Source organism: Lethenteron reissneri, chromosome 22 (genome assembly GCF_015708825.2).
Source record: "Lethenteron reissneri isolate LAM-NWPU_2019-01 chromosome 22, ASM1570882v1, whole genome shotgun sequence".
NCBI lineage: Eukaryota > Metazoa > Chordata > Hyperoartia > Petromyzontiformes > Petromyzontidae > Lethenteron > Lethenteron reissneri.
Window position 1 is genome coordinate 1,017,189 of NC_083800.1, and position 19,999 is coordinate 1,037,187.

A 19,999-nucleotide genomic window follows, 5' to 3' on the forward strand; every position below is an offset into this window, starting at 1 on the left:
CCTATTTAACAAGCCACCCACTCAGCCTGCCAGCCTGTCAGACACCAACCGACTTAGCCACCCACACATCCACCTCTTGTTAACCCATCCGACCACACAACACCCCCTCCAGCCACTCACCCACCCACTCACCTACCTACCCATTCACTCTACCAGTTACCCAGACGCCCAATCAACCATACAGCCGCCTACCCAACTTCTCACCCAGAAACCTACCCATTAATTCACTCATCAATCCAGTTATTCAGCCAACCACTAATCCACCCAACTATCCAGCCAGCCACAGTCCAAGAATACTTCACAACACACCCATCCAATGACCAAGCAACTCACATCGCGACCAATCCAACAATTCACAGATATTCAGCCACCTGTCCACCTGGTTATCCTTTTAGTTACCAAAGCAGCCACTCTCCCACCCAGCGCATCATCCCCAGAGCACCTACTCACTCAATCACGTGAGCAAGCTGCTCACACAGCCACCAATCCACACACTCAACCACGCAGCCGCCCAATCAACCACACGACCACTCAACCACAACCAAACACACCCAGTCATCCGACCGCGCACTCGTCCACACTGCCACTTCAGCAATTAGACACCCAGCCAACCACCTAACTACCCAGTCACTCTGCCATCCAGCCAACCACCCAACTACCCAGTCTCTCTGCCATCCAGTCAACCGACTCAGCCTCTCACCCAGCCTCCTTTGTAAGCAACCCACCGCCCGCCGTGCAGCCACCCTCGCTCCTCTCCTTCCCACCCGGCCTGACACCCCTCACCACCCTCGACACCCTCACACCCCTCACACCTTGTCCGGCAGGCAGGCGCCGTGATTCATGAGTCTTCCTATTTTACTCTTCTTGGAATCTGGGTAAGGGGGCGGTGGTGGTCGGGCCTGCGCGTGATTAAGGGGTACTTGGGGGTCAGGAAGAGATGGGGGAGGGGACCCCCTTGCTGGATCGGGGTGGCAGGGGTTCAAGTCGCCGAAGCTCGCCCCCCCCACCGTCCCCGTAAGAACACAGGCGGCACGACTCCCAAGTGTACAAACGCACTCGGTTTGTTATTTTCTGTCATTAACGAACATAAATTACAAGCAGCAGCAACGAAATCAAGGACCTTAACGAGTGAAATTATACATCTGTGCGCATGTTGTTGGCATGTGTCGGCGTTCATCGGTGCTCGCCAACAACAATTGCCTCCAAGGGTCTGTATTGTCTTTGTCTTTCACATAGCGAGCTCACCACCTTTGAGTTCGTGTGTGCGTGTGAACGACCAAGGGCTGTGCGAGTGTGCGGCGGGTTTGTGTGTTCGCGTGCGAGCGAGCGGGAGTGTGTGTGTGTACGAGTGTCAATCGTGGGAGTGTATGAGCGTGTGTGTGCGCGGGTGTGTTGTTATGTGCGTGTGTTGTTGTTGTTCATTGCGTGTGTGCGGATGTTTTGTTGTTCGTTGCGTGTGTGCGGATGTTTTGTTGTTTGCTGCGCGTGTGAGGGTGTGTTGTTTTTTGTTGCGTGTGTGGGGCTGTGTTGTTGTTCATTGCATGTGTGCGGATGTTTTGTTGTTCGTTGTGTGGGTGTGTTGTTGTTCCTTGCGTGTGCGGATGTTTTGTTGTTCATTGCGTGTGTGAGGGTGTTGTTGTTGTTTGTCGTGTGTGTGTGCGGATGTGTTGTTGTTGTTCATTGTGTGTGTGCAGGTGTGTTGTTGTTGTTCGCTGCGTGTCTGCGGGTGTTGTTGTTGTTCACTGCGTGTCTGCGGGTGTTGTTATTGTTCGCTGCGTGTGTGCGTGCACTGCGCCCGTTTCCAGCAACAGGCAGCAAAGCTTCCGCCATTTTGCACAGCCTGACAAGTGCACCAGGCCCGGCGCAATCTCTGTAGTGACATCACCGCCACTTAGTGGCGAATGGCGGCAGCGGCCGAGTTGCTGCTGCTGCTGCTGCAGATGGCGCCAACGCAGGCGACACCGGGAGGAGGAAATCGGTGAACAAACACAGCTCCAACCTCCTTCAAATATGTCCTAGCACTCGGGGGCGGGGATGTGCGAGGGGGTGGGGGAACTCTGTCTAGGCGGACCCCCAGATGTGAAAAGGGGGTAGGGGGAGTGGGGTCACACTGCAGTCCGAGACGCAAGGTCCTGAAGGTCCGGCCTTCGCCCAAGGGGAAGGTCGCACGTCCAAGTCCAACGGCTTCCATCCGTCTCGCCTGCGATCCACCTTCATCCTCCTCCTTGTGACAGCGTAACGTATTACGGAGGTCAAGTTGAGGTCGTGTCGCACAACCAGGGAATAAGCAGTGGCCTACAATCCACCTCCTCCATCTCCCTCCTCTTCCTCTTCTTCCACTCCCCCCCCGTCTCCTCGCTCATTCCATCCCATGGAGTGACGCGATCGGGGCGACTGCCGAGGTCGATCGAGAGTTCTCGTCGCGCCCTCTCGTGGCCAAGCGAGCCGGTCAGTCGTCCTTCCCCGTGTCGGCCCTCGGCGTCACCACCACCTGCACCACAAAGTCCTTGGCAATGCGGGCGTCCACGAGGCGCGTGCGGTCGGCGAGCAGGCGCCCCGAGTAGAACCAGCGCTGGCTCGACGGCTCGGGCCCCTCCAGCGCCTGCAGCCGGCGCTTGGCTTGCAGCACCGTGTCGGTGGTGCGCGCCACCAGCCGCACGTCGCGCCCCATCATCGACACGCGCAGGCGCAGGGGAAGCTCCTGGCCGGGGGGCGGCGGCGGCGGCGCCGACTGGGCGTCCGAGGTCTGGAATCGGCAAAAACCGCGCGCGGAGATCCGGTATTAGGGGGTGGAATTTACCATCGTCCCCACACGAATGCACGCGCACTTATGGCGAGTTTCACGTTCCTAAACGTTCCCGCCACGTTCAAGGTCACGAGGTCACCGTGGGCAAAGCCGCCGATGCCACCGCCGCACCTCGCTACCAGTGCCTCCCACCGTCCTCCGCCAGATCACCGGCGACACCAAACGACCTCCAAGATCTGTCCTGACGGTAAACCCAGCACGCACGTGGCTGCCTGTAATCCAGCAGTGCGGAGGCAGCAGCGAGGGTTGGTGGATCGCTGACGTGTTGCCAAACTGCCTTCATGGGCATCGAGAAGGTACCGTGAACTGGAGCGCCAGGAGAAGGCGGCACAGCAAAGTGTGGGGTAATAGGATCCGTCCCGTCTGAATGGGAGAGCGTGTCGTCCCCAACATGTGGCCGTTCTCCAGGTGCTCCCATCTCCTTCCACACGGTAAACAACTCATTCGTTGGATAGATCAATAACTCGACATTTATCCCACCATCTAGTGTGATACACACACACCTGTGTGATACAGTGAGGAAAAAACCAGAGATGACTGCGAAGTATTTGATGCATGATAGAGGTTTTTTTGGGTTAGATCGCGTAAATATGTGTGTCATTAAAACCCTCCACCACCCAACACAGCCAACTAGTAAGGGTTGTCACGTAAACAGAACGTGGCCAATTCGTCACTAGTACAGCACACCGGTGTGTTGGAGAGCCAAGCCACAACATTTACAACCTGAGTACGACGTATCACCAGTAATTACAACTAGCTTCATCAGACGACAGCCAGATTTGTGGAGAAGTCCACCTGTTTCGTTCCATATATGGAAGCGTAGTTGTGTTGACCACGTTTTTGTGATATTGTGCAAAGTATGGGGGGGGGGGGGGATTACTGAGTTCACGAACATTACACGCATGTGCATTATGCGAGCCCTTTGATCTTGTATTTTCTGCAGATCCCGTGACGTGTAATTCCCGTGATCACAGCGCCCCCTAGTGGACCCGGCCATGATGGAACCTCAGCTTGGCAAACCAGGGACAGGGATAGCATCAGGATTAGGGTTTCAATCAAGGTCAGGGTTTAGAGTTAATTGACTGTAATGACCTTCACATTGAACCCGCATGTATCATCATCGTGATATCTCGACAAACACATCTGTGAGGTTTCTCGAATTGTGGAACGTCTCTGGGAGTACTGTGCGCAATTATTCTGTCTCACTCTTGCACACGCATCCCCGTCTCGTTCCTGACGCGCGTACGGTGACCGTGTGATGCGACCGCACTTGGGGTCGCCGCGTTGGGTGGGGGGGGGGGTTGCTGGCGCCACCGACGCCGTCGTGCGCTACCTGCGAGTCTCCGTCCGAGTTGCCCCCGCCGCCCCCTTCCACCAGGTTCACGGGGGGCGCCAGGCAATAGACGGGCAGGCGGTAGCGGTTGCCCAGCTCATCGTAGCACTCCGTCAACGACCCTGCACAGACAACACAAACCCCGCCCGCTGTGTAGCTCACGCAAACCGTCGGGCCGAGCGCTGCTGGCGAACGCCTATGAAGGCCGGCGTGGTGCACGACGGGGTGGGTGTGGTGAGCGCCATGCCCAGACGCCTTTGTCTCTCCAATGCTGGTGTATACACACCAAATCAGTTTCTTATTCAGGGCAAGTCGAGGAACGGCCTGGGACCGGTTCAGAGATCACTCGCCACTGATGTTAGTCCTGGCTGGTAATTTTGCAAGCATACCTACTATAATCACCTAGGAATGTCTGTCCTTAACTCTCGTGACGTCACTCCACATCGACCAGCCCCCCCTCATTAATAATCATGAGCAGGTGACATCACTCCACATAGAACAACCCAATAATAATTACAAGGTGACGTCCTCCAAATAGACACCCCCCCGCATTCATAATAATTAGCGGGTGACGTCACTTCACATGGGGGGGGGGGCGAGGCGCCTCCTCCCCCCTCCTCGGCGTCAACTCACAACCCTCACTACAAAGGCAGAACCCTCACGTCACGCCATCTCCGTAACGCTGTTGAGACATCAAAGTAAAAAGGACGTCATGATGAACAAGGGATGATAACCTTTAAATGAAACAGGTCTGTGTCCCCGCGCCCTTACAAATTGCACACCAATTGATGCAATGAATACAATGTCGCAATCTGCTTTTCATATGCAAGTTTCAGATTTACTGCAATACTTGGGCAGGCAAAGGGCTAGTAGAAAAGAGAGGGCATAACTGCGGTCGAGGAGACCTGGAGCTTTGTATGGGAAAAGGCCAGGCAGTTTCCACACTGTGACGCATCCGATGAAAAGATAATGCCGACAGATTTATTTGGTCAGACCGCTGCTGCCAAACTCGAGCTGGTCAAGAGTACACTGCCAAAGTATGGGGGGGTTCTTTGCACTCTCTCCATAGCTGCCCCTTTACTCATAGAGCGCTGAGGGAGTGGAATGTGAGATGACACATTTCCCAGGCAGGTGCATGTTTTGGTGGGGCTGCTTTGTTGCACGCTCCAGCTTCAGCAGCAGTCACTCCGACTGCTTCTCAAACTGAGAGATAACTACCAGGTCATCAGTACGCTCAATATGTGTTGGTCAGGGGGGGGAAGCGACCCCTTGACCGCATCCGGGGCATCAATCAGCCTCCCATTGTATCTCCACCCAATGGCACGGCCATGGAAAGCTTCTTGCACTACGCGGTTGAGTAAATAATTTTCCACGAGAACAAAACATCGTTCTTAGCAGATTGACTATTGCAATTTTATATTTTGAGATGTGACAGCGATCGTGAAGCAAACTAAATGCTCGAGTTATTCGAGGCAAGTTTCCAGTTACAATATACCTTGCAACAATGTTGCCCACTTTTCTCCGTTTCACCGGGACTCGTGGTACCAACGGCGGAACAGAGAATCGACTTCGTCGCCACGCGCACGCCGCGACGTCTAATCGAATCGCCAGGAGGTCGGCGAGAATCGTTCAAACGAGCACCGCTCGTTTGCGCGCCCGTGAATGCGTACCGTGCGGCAGCGAGATGCTGGCGCCGTCCACGATGGCTTGCGCCAGCTGGTGGTCCCCACCCTCGAAGGCGGAGGCTGCGGCACGCAGCGCGTCCCAGATCTCCTTGCGGCCCTCGAAGGCCGGCGCCGTGTCCCAGAACTCGTCGCGCTTGCTACGCAGCTGCCCCGCCGTCATGGGGAACTCGCTCTTCCATTTGGGGCGCTCCTTGCGCAGTGGCTGGTTCCGGCCCAGCGCCACTGCGGGTGGGGACAACGGCGGGGGGCCGACATCGCGTGCCGACGCTCGTCATCGCGCACCGTCCGCTCCTCGCGTCCCATGTCGATGAACTCGCAAACGTCGAGAGGTTCCGAAGTCTCGCGGCGTTGTTGGAGATAGTGTCCCACGTTTTTGCTCTACGTGCTTGGGAGCTTCTTCAAGAATTGAACCGAATTCGAGAAGCTCCCAGCACACGGAGCGAAGCATCGGACATCGCACCGCATTGTACACGAACACACGTAGACAAGTCATAACGTGTGACTGATCATCACAGTCATACATCACCATCGTCATCATCGCCATCACACATTCACCAATACCCGTTATTAGCCACTGAGGGTGACGTGACCACAGCGTCTGTGCCAGGCCAGGTGCACTTTGAGGCCACGTGAAGTATCGAAAACTCGCTGACAGGAGGTCTCGGGGCAGACCCAGGTGCTATGTGCTGACTGACTGAGATGACTGGCAGATGCACAAGCTGTACCCCCTACCGTGCCAACTTACTGCATTTTAGCCACCCAGAGCTCTGCTCATTTTTGTAAGCGTCGCTCCTCTGCTCCCTGTTGTTATTGGAGGGCCACTACCTCCAACCAGTAGCGTCCTTCACGAGCCTCCTCAATGGAGGCTGATCTTGACACCGCTGGTACCAGTCTTTGGAAAGTCCACTCAGCTCCACATTCTCCCGTACCGCGTCAGTCCATCTCCTCTCCAGACCGTGCCGTACCAGTTTAGCCTCCTCTATCCGGCCAAACAGAAGCTGCTTGGACATGCGGTGGTTGGGCATGTGGGCTTCATGACCCAGCAGCCATCATACACACACCATCACCGGCCAGCACCCTCCCACCCCTGCCCCCATCTCCCTGCCCTAAGCAGGATTTTCTCTCTGCCTCAAAGCCGGATGAATTAATCGGCGGATAATTATTGAGACACGGGGCCCGGGAAGGGGTCAAACCACCCTTCTAGGCCTCCGGACAACACTCATTTCCACACCTCCCGTGGTGGATCTCCTCCGGGTTCTCTTGTTTAGATGAATTATTACGCTTGTTTACAAGAATACTTTTCAGAAGGATGCTACCAAGTTATCGCTGTAGACAGCGGGTGTTGCTATGTGTGAGTGTGTGATCCCAATTTAGTAATCTGGATGTAATTTTCAATCATTGGGATGTAGTTTTGGCCAATGCCAGTTACATTGTTGTGGGTGTTTTAGTTATGGTCGGAAATCGGAGAACCCATACACCCACTCGCTCACATTCACACACGCGCGCGTTCACTCGCTCACACACCATGCAGAACAGCAGGCGACGCATACAAACGCTATAAACGGTCTCGCTCACATTATCTCACTCCCACACACACTCACTCATCATCTCACTATCTCACTCCCACACACACTCACTCATGCTCTCACCCACTCGCACACTCCGCAGAACAGGGAGAGACATACAAACTCCAGAGAGGGGCGCCCGGGTCGGTAATCGAACCCAGGCCCTTCTAGCTGTGAGACGCGAGTGCCACCACTGCGCTACCACCACTCGCCTCGTGTTCATTGCCAAACATCTCCAATGGAGTAGCAGCGCCCTCCTTAAAGTCGTCTTGAGACTCGGCGAGGCATTCCGAGAGAAAAAAAACGAATTACGTTATCGATGTTGTGCAGAGCCGGTAAGTGGAAATTCCACATTTGTGTGGCGAGGACGAGTAATACCCAGAGAAATCCAATGAGCAGCAATCACTGGGTAATGGGTAGTGTAATAAGAGACAGGGGACAGTGTGACCGGGCATGGTTATGGGCAGTGTGAGGGGCAGTGTAAAGGGGGTGACCCCCCCCCTGACCCCGCCTTGAACTGGGCTCCCTCCTGCCATTAACCCTGACCGAGGGGCTGGGGGACAGAGCCCCCCCCACCCCCTACCCCGGTTGGCTGCCACCGCCGCCGGACCCCCACAAGCAGAGCACCCCCCCAAAAAAGCCCAACAGCAGTGTCCACGACCCCCCCATTCGGAGTGGCTGTGGAGACAATGGGGGGAGACAAGCCCATGAGGTCACCACGCGCACAATGCTGCCCGCGACGAGCACCTCCCCGCCGCCAGCCATCGCTTCCTTCCTGCAGAGACATCCCGCAGCTGCTGCTGCTGGCCCAGCGGGAACTCGACACCTTCGATGGCCGCTCTCTGTCTCATCTCACTCGGGGGGGGGGGGGGCTACACCGCGGAAGGGGGTACGGGGGTATTGATGCCCCCCCATTAATGCCCTCTCTTAACGGGAGTCCCCCCTAGTCCATCACACAGGGGTCCCAGGACCCCTCCTCACTCACCTCCCGCGCCGTCCGAGTTCTCGTTGAGGCTGCCCGAGGACCCGTGCCGGCTGCCCACGCAGCCTCCCATGGGACAGTGTGGCCGTGCCCCTCTCGCACGAGCCGTGCCCCCCGCGTTCCTTTTCTCTCAGCCCCAACGCTCAGCCGGGTCCAGGTCCCGTGGCCCCCCTACTCCTGGACCTTGCCCCTATCCCCCAGCCTTGCCTCCTGTCCCCGCCGTCTCTCGCCGTCTCTCAGAGCCTTGCCCGGCAACTAAGAGCCTTGCCCCCTCTCCCTGGCTCTGCCTGTACAGCACCACAGCATTGCCCCCTATAGCTCGTCGTGCCTATAAAACCCAGCGGCCTTGCCCCTCTCTCCCTGCCTCTCAAACCCCGCAGCCTTGCCCCTCTCTCCCTGGCCCCCTCTCCCTGGCTCTCGAACCCAGCGGCCTTGCCTCTCTCTCACTGCCTCTGTCTACCGACCCCAGCTGCCTTGCCCCTCTCACTGCCTCTGCCTCTCAAACCCAGCGGCCTTGCCCCTCTCACTGCCTCTGTCTACCGACCCCAGCGGCCTTGCCCCTCTCACTGCCTCTGCCTCTCAAACCCAGCGGCCTTGCCCCTCTCTCACTGCCTCTCAAACCCAGCGGCCTTGCCCCTCTCTCACTGCCTCTCAAACCAAGCGGCCTTGCCCCTCTCACTGCCTCTGCCTCTCAAACCAAGCGGCCTTGCCCCTCTCTCACTGCCTACCGAGCCCAGCGGCCTTGCCCCCCTTCTGTTTTGTACTCGGGCGCCGCGAGCCCCCGGGGGGGGCGGGGTCACGAGGGGGGGGGTGTGACGTCACGGGCACGTGCACGGGGGTCGTGACGACACTTCCGCCTCGGGACGTCACGCGCGAGGCCGCGCAGACTCCGCCCCCATCGCAACCCTCGTGCGGCTTCTTAGGGTTCAACTACGAAAGATTCGCATTCATAGGCTTGTGAGTGAAAGGGGCATTGCCCGAAACGTCGCCTGTTATGTTGATCCTGCGAGTGACTAACACGTGAATCCTTTCCAGTTGGTAACTATTCACTATTGAATGTAATTCTCATCAGGACCCATGGTGTAAACAAGGGCGGTCTTCATCTAATTCATCGCTGTCAACCCATGCGGTTTACTCCGTATTCTTCTTCAGGGAATTTGAGTTTTCAGCTCCATGCGGCGTACAGCCGTTTCAATGCAGGCAACAACAAAAGTGTCACGTTTTGTGTTTCTCCCTTGTGATGGGCCTTTGTAGGATGAACGTTGAGATTTATCGGGGCACGGGGTGACCAGTAAGGTCCGAATTGGTGTGTAATACGGCAAGACACTGATACAATGGGTTCACAGGTAAGCTAAATCAGTGTGCTGTAAAGAGAGGCCAAATTACCCGAGACGGCGCCTGTTCTGTCGAGTTGGTGCTGTTGGCTGTGCACGCCCGCCAACGCAGCGTCACCAAATCCATTTGCTTCTGGGCGACACGTTGTGAACCCTCTACCACCCGATACGATTGTCAGGTTTGCAAAGCTGATGTAGTGAGCGCATTCTAAGAACGCGTTTCAGGTGGATTGGACATCTTTTAAAAAGGGCTTAATAGCTCATTGAATTCCTCTAGTTTAAATATTCAGATTATTTTAAAAACTGAACCTAGAATGTCATAAAATAACAGACAAGTCGCTTCCTTCACTCGTATGTCCACATAAAATAGAACTTTTTTAAATCCTTTATATTAAGTTCGCATGCTTGCTTGCTTGCGTGCTTGCTTGCTTACAACCGTGCAAATCTTTCGGTCGTTTTTTAAAAATCCTTTATATTAAGTTCGCATGCTTGCTTGCTTGCTTGCGTGCTTGCTTACGACCGTGCAAATCTTTCGGTCGTTTTATAAGCCACTTCCCGTGATTCAATCGAGCTGACATTTTCCACACATACTCGTTGTGCCAGACAATTAATGTTCGTGAAAAAAAATTCCCAAAATTTTACATTTTTTAGGCAAAAAAAAATGTATTTTACATATATTCAAATATAACTAATTCATCGCTTTGGCTGAACATCACAGTATAAGAGCCCAGAGCGTAACCCCGGAGTAGCGCAGTTGGTAGCGCCCTCGCTTCCCATGCCAAAGGTCGCGGGATCGATCCCCGCGTCCTCCACAGGCGAATATATTTTTAAATCCTTTATATTAAGTTCGCTGCCACGCATATAAAGGATTTATTGTGAAAAACTTTGTTTTTACGGGTTACACTTATTAACACATCCCATCAGCCACGGCCTTCTGGGGAGAGTGCATCATTTCAGAAGCATTGGTTCAACGCAGTGGACCGGTTGCAACCTTTGGTGCCTCATCAGCAGTCGGCTTCACTTCAATGCTGAACTGCGAGATTGTACAGGCAAGGGCCCTGTTGTGTTTGATGGTGGTCTTGGTCGACACGAAACTTTACACGAGACAAAATAACAATTTACTTATTTAGAATAACCTATTCCAGTAACAACATTCTCCACAGCAGCAATGATTTAATATTAACGGTGCCAATGATCGCAACGGTTCACGTGCGTGGTTTTACTTTCCGCCAACAAATTACTGCGACTCTTAAGGGGAAGAGGTTTGCAGAACTTTAAGTGTCTCCGAGAAGTGGCGGAAGAGTAAACGAGGTTGCTGCTACTGCCGTCGCTATGAAGGTGCAGCAGCATTGGGATGGTGGTGGTGGCCACGTTCCGGACGGTCAGGGGGCTGCCACGGAAAAAGGACGCCCGGGCAGGGCAAGACGTGCAACGTACACGTGCATAGCCATCGTGTCAAGCCACTGCTGGATGAGGGCCTTCTGACGGGGTGTGATAAGATACATGAACTTTAGAATCAGATTTTAACCAATTGATCTGCACGCTCTTTTGCAAGATATACGTGGTATGCAAAACGACGGTTGTCGTGGTGGTGGTAAAACCGTCATCATTATGACCATCACTCCTGGCATCAATACTCGCGTGAAACGTGGCTCCCCACACTGAACCCCTCTCCCTTTTCCACAACCAGGGTCTCCCAATATTTGCCATTCACACGTAACAAACAAATCCTTTCCTTCGTAATACTGCCATAAGAAGAACAAGTATATAATGTTAGACGTTTCAAGCAATTGTCCTTCACAGCACGAAACTATGCAAGAGAGATATGGATTCACATGTAAGACAGGCCAACAATCGAATCATGTTTATTTAACAGATACAAAAAAATCAATGATTGTAAACGTGTTGGTATTCACTAAGGTGTGAGCCAGTGTGCTCTTGTGGGTGTGCTGGTGTGTGCCTGTGCTGTGTAGCAGCCAAGTACAGCTCGCCTGGGACAAATGCCATCTTGACGTCACCGCCACTTTGTGGCGAATGGTGGCTGTTGCTCCTGCGCTGCTGGTAGGGCTGTGGGTGTACTTAGCCTGGCACAGGTACTCTTGGGACATCACCATCATTGAGTGGCCAATGGCGGCTGTTATTGATGTTGGTTGGTGTGGGCGTACTGCTTGTGTGTGCTAGCGCTGGTGTGTGTGCTTGCATAGCTGGTGTGGCTGCACTGGGGTGCCTGTGATGCTGGTGTTCTGCCAGTGCCGATGTGGTTATGTCTGCAGGTACTCGGGCTGCACCCGTGCCACCTTGCGGTACTCCTTCGCGTGCGTCTTGGGGCACTGCATCTCGCACCAGCTGATCGGCACCATTTGCGCTCCTAGAAGAGGTTGGGTCAGGTCACCCGGGTCAGAGTTGCAGACGTTAAATTGGGTGGTATGTTATGTCCATCTTTACAGCGAGTGTGTGCGAGTGTCATATGGGAGTGGCAGTGCCGTGGTTTGCACGCCGCACGAAGAACCAGGCAAACAAGTTTGAATCCCAATTATGGCCGACATCAGTGATGAAAGTCTGACATGGTCCTGAGCCTCAGAGGTCGATTCAGCCTTAAATAGCACTTGGCATGGTGTATAAATATCACCACTGAGGAAACAAAGGCGGCCGGGCGTTTTGCTAGCCTCACGACCCCCTCGTGAGCCCTGTTGGCCTTCATAAGTGTTCGCTAACGGCACTTTTGCCAAGAACCCGTTGAGGCTATAAGGGGGACCTTAGTCTCTGTATAGTACAGCGTGGTTTGTATGCCGTATGCGTGTGCCATGACCTCACCTGCCTCGCTGTGCCCCACTACCACCCCCAGCTCGTTCTCGGCAGTGCTCAGCAAGTAGGATTGCGAGTCGCCCAGTGAGATCTGGAGTCAGTGCCGCCGAGTCAGGGAACGAACAACGTCGTGAACATCACCACCGAGAACCTGGGTTCGAGTCCGGGTTACAACTGCCTCTGATTAAACCGGGATCTCAAGTGCAGTGAGTTGATGGTCTGAGCCCAGTCACCAATGACTGCACAAAAAACATCACATGAAAGTTGGCTAAATTTCAGCTCGGAGCATTAAAAAAACATGTTTGAAATTACGGAATTACTCCCTGTAAGGTGGGAAAGGTGGGAAAGGCCTGTTATATTTATGGCTCAGAAGGCACTTGAAGGCATCTCAGAGGTGGTTGTGCTATCAGCTTCTGGATATCACTTTTTTTTACCAAAACATAAGAGTCCTTGCAAGCAGATAATAAAAAAAAACATCATTAAGTCTCATCTAGAACTACAGCGACGTAAATCTGATGCGCTGACAAAACGCATGGCGCTTCAAGGATACCACCCGTGCTAGGACGATGTCTCCGGGCCGAAAGGATTTGTAGATTTCCACCTGCATCGACAAGATCAAAGTTAGGTGAGGTTGGCAGATTACGTGGAGAATATTGTTCTTTACTCGCTCAAGCGAGGTGACCAGGTGACCCTGTGACCCCATGTGCCACCGCGATGGAGCTCGGCGACGGCCGCCTGTACCTTGTCTTTTTCCGTCGCTCGAACGTCTTCTTTCCTTGAAACAAAAAAAACATCGAGGGATGTCGGTCATTGCAGTGGGTGGCTCCGTGTGACCGACTCAAGCATGCTTTTCAGTGGGTGCCAGGGCCGCTGAGGAGACACTCACCGGATGGTCCCCCGGAAGATGCCCTTAAGAGGGGTAGACCCCACAAAGAGGATCTGGCACCGGGCAAATCGAGGGTTAATGCTGCTGATCTGGACACGGGGGAATAGGAGGAGGGTACAGGGGTTAAGGTAAGCATGGTTAGGGTTATAACACTCCACCATGGCCACCTCTGCCACCACATCCGTACCACTATTATCATCACCACCACCGCCATGCCGAGTCGGAGCTGACCTTTCCCGTAACGACGACGCCGATCTCGGGAACGAGCTGCGTGTTCGTGTCGCGCACCACCTCCATCACCGGCAGCTGTGGAGACATCACCACCTCAGTCAACATCGTCGGGACCCCGGCCTCCCGGCCTGCTCCCCCCTTCGTGCGCTCTCCGCTGAGGGCAGGCGAGGGGTGCATGGCAGGCTGCGGCCAGCATGTGGCGTCCATCACAACCGCACCCCGAGTTTTATCATAAGGATGCCGGACCTCCATGTGAGGCTGAGTCGTCGGCATAGGGAATGATACGAGGCGCACTTTCCGCCAAAAGATGAGCGAGTTAAGCAAGTGCCGGGAATTGGCAAGGGTTCTCTCACTATTCACGTGTGGTCTTCTCTCTCCCCACTAACTCACTCTCACTACCTACTCACTCCTGTCTAGCTCTTGGCTGAAACAGTCCCGCATTGAACGAAGGATTTGGTGTCAACGGATTTTGTAGTAGGGAGCTAGAGGCTTGTTTTGGGTCCTATTGGGCTGTTGGAGTAGAGGATAAAGGTTATTTGTGTAAATGAAAAACATGTCAATCCACTTCTGAATTAAGGCCTCCCCACACCAAGTCATGGGAGTTGTTTGACCCTCATTTGCCACCCTGGTCAGTGTGGGTTGGTAAAAAACAAGACCAGTTTATATATATATATCTCTCTCTCTTTTCCTTTCCCCCCCATCCTGGTCCCCACTTTGCAGGTCACAGTCAGTGCACATCTCTACCACCTTTCCGAGTATCGGTTTGTGTAATTGTATATGCTCCGGTGCTTTTAATTGTTGCACTCTTGCTGAAAACACAAATAAAATAGAGAAGTCACTCGGCACTGGTCTTAGCCGAAACTGCCACTTACCAAGCCACTGTCATCGGCTCGTCGCCGCCCATACCCAGCCAAGGACGCGAAAAGGTACCCGTGGCGGGAGTAGGTGCCACTGCCCTCCCTGCACTCCTCCGCGCTGCACAGGCGCTCACCTGGATGGGATACGCGGCACAAGTGATGTGTGACTTAACGCGTTTCACTCAAACTGCTCTGAGCTTTATGCAGTAAAGTTGTTTTCTCATTAAATGTTAACACTGGCATTGAACAGCCCGAGACCAACGCAGTTGTGTAGACGCGAGAGAAGCGCTTTAATGGTATTCTGCGCGAATTTGGCGGGAGTATACTTACAGTGTATATATATAATCGTTTAAGTCTACAATAATGCATATTTATACTACTTTATTGTATAATCAAAACAATTACAAGTTTAATTCACGACCCTTCTTCAATCCACTGATGAAGGCCTCTCCCTGCTCTCCGTGTCGGTCACGGGGGTTTGTGTTCCCCTCACCACCACGCTGCCGATTGGTGGTGCAGGGTGGTCCCAGAACCGGTTCAGCTGCTACACTCGCCACTGACGCTCGGCTAGGAACCCAATTTCGCCGGGTTTCAGATGCAGTCTGCTTACCACTACGCCACCCGTACAATATTACGTGTATTAAATCGCGTTGAGTAATTGTCATCGTGTCGGGGGTGGTGGCGCACTGCGCTGTTAACCCGGCCGTCCGAGATTCGATGCCTGGGCCAAGGCGAACACCACTGGCGATTGATATCTGAACCGTTACCTGGGCCTCCCTTTGACCAAATCCGCACCGAGTAACATAGCGGAACACGGTCAAACAACGCCCACGACCGACACGGCGTACAGGGGCATTCATACAGCGGTGGAGCGAGCAAATCGCTCTCAAAAGCAATTCACGCGGTACAACACACCTGGTATGCACGCCCTGGGGGCCGCCATGTTGAAACGGCCACCTCGAACAAACGAGCGATCTAATTGGTCAGCGTCCCGTCCAAAGACCGCGCGGCTGATTGGTCGGACTTGAGAATGACGTCACCGGCGCGGAATCCTATTTAGGGGAGAGGGCGCTGCACGAGGAAGGGAACGGGGAGAAGATGGCGCGGTGCGGTTGAGTGCGTGGCGGGGCGGATCTGGCTCCACCATCCGCGTCCATCCTCGTCGCCCGGGCCGCTTCGCCTCCCCATCCCGCACGTAGGCGCTCGCCCAGCAACCGCGGGAGTGGTCAGAGGCCACATTTGTGATAAAATGCCTTTTGTTTTTAAAATAAATTAGAGTGAGGACGATGCCGCGCGGAGCCAAGATGCAGCCACGAGGAGCCAAGGGTGAGTTTTGTGGCGCTAGAATTGAGTCGCTTGTTAGCCAGGGTTGAGTGGAACCACCGGAAGCCTGGGTTGGCCCACGTGGAGACCCGGGATGGCCTTAGCCCACGTGGAGACCCGGGTTGGCCCACGTGGAGACCCGGGTTGGCCTTAGCCCACGTGGAGACCCGGGTTGGCCTTGGCCCACGTGGAGACCCGGGTTGGCCCACGTGGAGACCCGGGTTAATTTACGTGGATACCTGATTGGGTCCCAATATAAAACGACGTTTCGGGCAATGCCCATAAATTGGGCAATAAAACGTAGTTTTTGGTCTCATCCGAGTCGAGTGTAAACTCGCCATCCGACGGCTAATTCAAGTCAAGCGAACCAACGTGAGAATATTAATTTTCAGCTCACCGGTGTGTTGGAAAGTAAGATTACTCTTTCAATATTAGGTGGTGCTGCTGAAGCAGTAATTAACTTTGCAACATTTTTCGATTTAAAGCTTTGGTGATTGCAGGGATTCATACTGGTAGGAACCTCCTGGTTACACCAGCCCACAGGGGATTATTGTGTCCGTCGTGCAGGGAGGGGTGGGGAGGGGCTGGGTGGGGAGGGGCTGGTTACCCCGTGGTGCCCTTATAAAACTCAACGTTTAACCTACTCACGCCGGCTTATGCCCGCCCTCAGTCGGGCATATTTGCGGAATACACCACGCCGCCGTTGACCCTGGCTAATGACCGAGCAACCCAACGTTCCTACCAGCTCCCTCCGCAGGAATGTGTTATTCTTGGTGTTTTCGGTAAAGTCACGTAGAAGGGAAAAATAAAATTATCACGACGTTTGGATTGCAACACGAGCAATCATCAGGTGTGAAAATCACAGCAAGAAAATTTGAAAAAAAACGCCACTTTTTTTATTTATTGCTGTGGCTTTTTCACACCTGATGACGATTGCTTGTGTTGCAATCGACACGTGATAATTTTATTGCTTTTATTATTTCCCTTCTACGTTACTTTACCGAAAGCACCAAGAATATAACTTGGGCCACGTTCACGCGCCATTTAAGTGTCGGGTGGTTGAGCGCTGCCGACACTTTTTTCCACGCTCTGACCCCCCCCCCCCTGAAAAAAACGATCAAGTATAAATCATAATCTTCAGTCGCGAAAGTCAACGAGCATCGCGATCAATGGGCAGATAGCCCCGTAGGCGTCCACTGCACATTTCACCAATTTTCATTTAGTCCTGTGCGAATACGCCCGTCTTTCTGGCACCAATCTTTGTCGTCAAGCCATTCATTCTCTGTTAGCTCTTGATCCTTCCCGGTTCCACCAAGTTTAGTCTACGCGCGTTACACTGCATACTGTTTATCATTTTGTCACGTTTCACATCGCAGGTAAAGAGGAGGAGGGTGCAGCCAACGCGACCGCCGCCGTGGACACGAGCACCTACAGCGTGGAGGAGCGCCTCGTGGCCAGCGTGTGGGTGCACGAGCGCCGCCACACGGGCGACACCCTCGCGGGCCTGCGCGACCGCTTCGTGGCGCGCTTCGGTCGCGAGGCGGCGCCCACCAAGGCGTCACTGCTCAAGTGGGAGCGCAAGACGTTCGCCACGGGCTCTGTGCGCGACCTGCCCCGCTGCGGCCGCGCCTCGACGCGCCGCGCCACGTGCGCCGCCGTGGCCGAGTCGGTGCGCCGCTACCCCGCCAAGTCCACGCGGCAGCGCTCGGCCGAGCTCGGGGTGCCGCGGTCCACCATGAAGGACCACATCAAGAAGGACCTGCGGTGGCAGCAGGGGGGGGAGGTGCGGCAGCAGGAGGACCAGCAGAGGCAGCTGCCGGTCTCGGACAGCGGGTCGCCTCAGAGCCGGCTCGATCCGAACACGGCGGCTCCGGGAGTGGCGGCCGACGGTGGCGGTGATGGTGCTGGTGATGGTGCCGGTGCCGGTGATGCCGAGGGACTCGGCGTCTAGATGTGTGATCGGCCATCGTTGAGAGACAAACTCCAGACATCTGATATCTCATCCATCCAGCCGTGAGCGAGCGGAGGAGAGGGGTGGACAAGGATGGGCGGGCCGAGAGCTGAAACCGGCAGGAGTCGGGGAAGAGGTAAGCGTGCCGTCGGGTTTGGGTGGAGCCCATTTAGAGCCACGGATGAGCTCCAATTGTCCGTGATGGGGCCAGTGGACAACCAGCCGGGTCGATTTAACACGTAGGGCTTTCGCGACCAATATCATCCAGGGTCATTGTTAAATCCGTACAGAGGTAGGGGTCAGTAGAGGGCCATTGAGCACCGTGACTGAACCAGTCATGTCACCATTATTGGACGGTCAGTGGAGCACCGAGCGGGCAGCTCTGCGCAATTGCCGAGTCCTTTATTCAGTCGACAGACGCGCACAGTTGTGTAACCAAAATGGTCTGCGAGAATCTCCATCAACTATTTTTGTTTAGCAGGTAAAGCCCGCTGAGTTTGTTAATCTCAAAGAAGTTGGCTTATCTTGTGGACATCTTTAGCAGCCAAATACTCTTAAACGCGTGATGTTGATTCTAAATGTGGAGGGGAAAACCCATGCCACCACGGGGAGAGCGTGCAAACAAGTCTGCAGCGCCATGCAAGCTCCCAAAATGCTGGCGTCAGGATCGAAATCGAAACCACGATCACCTGTATACCAGGCGCCCAATATATATATACACACACACACAATACTGTATACAATATACACGGCACGTGTGCTGCGTGTGTAACCCAGTGGTTAGTCAGCCGCCCGGGCTCCCGTGCCCGGCTCGGCGTTACGTCGCTGGGAGAGCAACGGCCCCCCAAGGCTCCCCCGCTGCCTCTCGTCGTCTTGACGCGGGGGCAGTGGGGGGCAGGGGGGCGGGGCCTGCTCGAGAGTGGGCGGGGCTCGCGCCGTCGGCCCCGCCCTAGTCAGCGCGCCTACAAAACCACGTGCCCGCCACGTGATGACATCCTGTGTGGACTTAACAGACTCATCTTGGTTTTTTTTGGTAAAGTCACGTAGAAGGGAAATAATAAAACCTAATAAAATAAAATTCGCACGAATTTAGCATATTTATGGCAAATTAATGTTCCATGCAAATTCCTTTGTCAAGGTGCTCTCCTCTAACCCAGCTTAAATATAAGCTGCCAAGCTTGGTGATGTTCATTCGGACGCTGTCTTTCCGACAGCCCTGTTCTTCACCTGAGGACGGCTGCTTGTGTTGTGGCTGAAACGTCGTGAGAATTTTATTATTTCCCTTCTACGTGCTTTTACCGAAAGAACCAAGAAGATGAATCTCTGCAGTCACGAAAGCTTTAAATCAAAACTTAACAGACTGTTGGGGCAAGTGCTGTTGGCGAACATCTATTGAGCCACCTTTGTCGCCCCAGTGGGGATATTTACGCTGCACCAGGTACTAATTTGAGGCCGAGTCGACCTAGGTGGAGGCCCAGGACCAGTTCAGATAATCGTTGCCGTGAGTGGGAATTGAACTCGGGTTACGGGGTTCGTAGCTTAGGGTGCTAACTGCTACAATTCGCTGTCTTGTTACGTATAACATGCAATTTTCACAGGCCTAACCCGAAAGCTGTGGGCCCTTGAAATGCAATAAACACAAGCAGTCTGGACAAGTGTAAATATTGCTTGTTCGCTAGGTATAGGCTGGACCTTGCAAACGAGATGCTCACCATAAGGGATTTTCCTGGTGGAACGTAATCGCATTAAGTTCTCCAATTGAAAAACATTGATTCTTGAACGTGTACCAAGGGGAACAAGCAGCCATGAGCTTACAGAAAAGATGCTGCACGTGCCTTCTGGGAGTGTAACTTCCAGATTGTTTCAAAGAAACCTAAGGTCTGGTATTGGTATTCATTGTCCTGTCAGGCTTGGCTGAAATCAATGCTGATAAACAATCTCGCTTCACATTAGGTTTCAGTTTAACTTGACCTTTCATGTGTAGAATAAGTAAACTGAAGGCAATGTCCCACAAGTTGTTTCTGCTCTTGTGTTGCAGGTGATGGAGGGGAAGGAAACCCCCACTACCCCTGTGGCTGCTGGGTCCAAAGGATTTATTATTGAAGTTTCTGCATTGATTAGATTCTCTACGATTTATGCAAATGATATGGTAACAATACAAACTTGAATGAGACATTTTACAAGAGCCTGAGATCTGGTTTCAATAAAGCCGATTTTTGTGAAGTTCTGTCTGGCCCTGAG

At 53.8% G+C, this 19,999-nt stretch overlaps 3 protein-coding genes and 1 non-coding gene across 4 annotated transcripts; 2 read left to right on the forward strand and 2 right to left on the reverse strand.

Annotated features, from left to right (window-relative positions):
• Positions 1-1,040: 1,040 nt before the first annotated feature.
• LOC133345483 (ubiquitin domain-containing protein 2-like) lies at positions 1,041-9,166 on the reverse strand. Its single transcript, XM_061556247.1, has 4 exons — positions 8,375-9,166; positions 5,810-6,046; positions 4,140-4,261; positions 1,041-2,746 (listed from the first exon to the last, which is right to left on the reverse strand). Exons 1-4 carry the CDS (start codon positions 8,442-8,444, stop codon positions 2,450-2,452), a joined length of 726 nt encoding a protein of 241 aa, XP_061412231.1. The 5' UTR covers positions 8,445-9,166; the 3' UTR covers positions 1,041-2,449.
• A 2,388-nt stretch (positions 9,167-11,554) lies between these two features.
• On the reverse strand, positions 11,555-15,446 carry EXOSC1 (exosome component 1). The gene is made up of 8 exons (XM_061556256.1): positions 15,400-15,446; positions 14,500-14,618; positions 13,628-13,702; positions 13,397-13,485; positions 13,252-13,285; positions 13,061-13,111; positions 12,520-12,601; positions 11,555-12,073 (listed from the first exon to the last, which is right to left on the reverse strand). The coding sequence occupies exons 1-8, from the start codon at positions 15,425-15,427 to the stop codon at positions 11,967-11,969; spliced, it is 585 nt and encodes a 194-aa protein (XP_061412240.1). The 5' UTR covers positions 15,428-15,446; the 3' UTR covers positions 11,555-11,966.
• A 39-nt stretch (positions 15,447-15,485) lies between these two features.
• LOC133345487 (uncharacterized) lies at positions 15,486-19,981 on the forward strand. The gene is made up of 3 exons (XM_061556254.1): positions 15,486-15,810; positions 17,184-17,894; positions 19,797-19,981. Exons 1-2 carry the CDS (start codon positions 15,771-15,773, stop codon positions 17,756-17,758), a joined length of 615 nt encoding a protein of 204 aa, XP_061412238.1. The 5' UTR covers positions 15,486-15,770; the 3' UTR covers positions 17,759-17,894; positions 19,797-19,981.
• On the forward strand, positions 18,531-18,727 carry LOC133345724 (small nucleolar RNA SNORA74). Its single transcript, XR_009755475.1, has one exon. It is a non-coding gene; the product is annotated as a small nucleolar RNA SNORA74 (small nucleolar RNA).
• Positions 19,982-19,999: the final 18 nt, after the last annotated feature.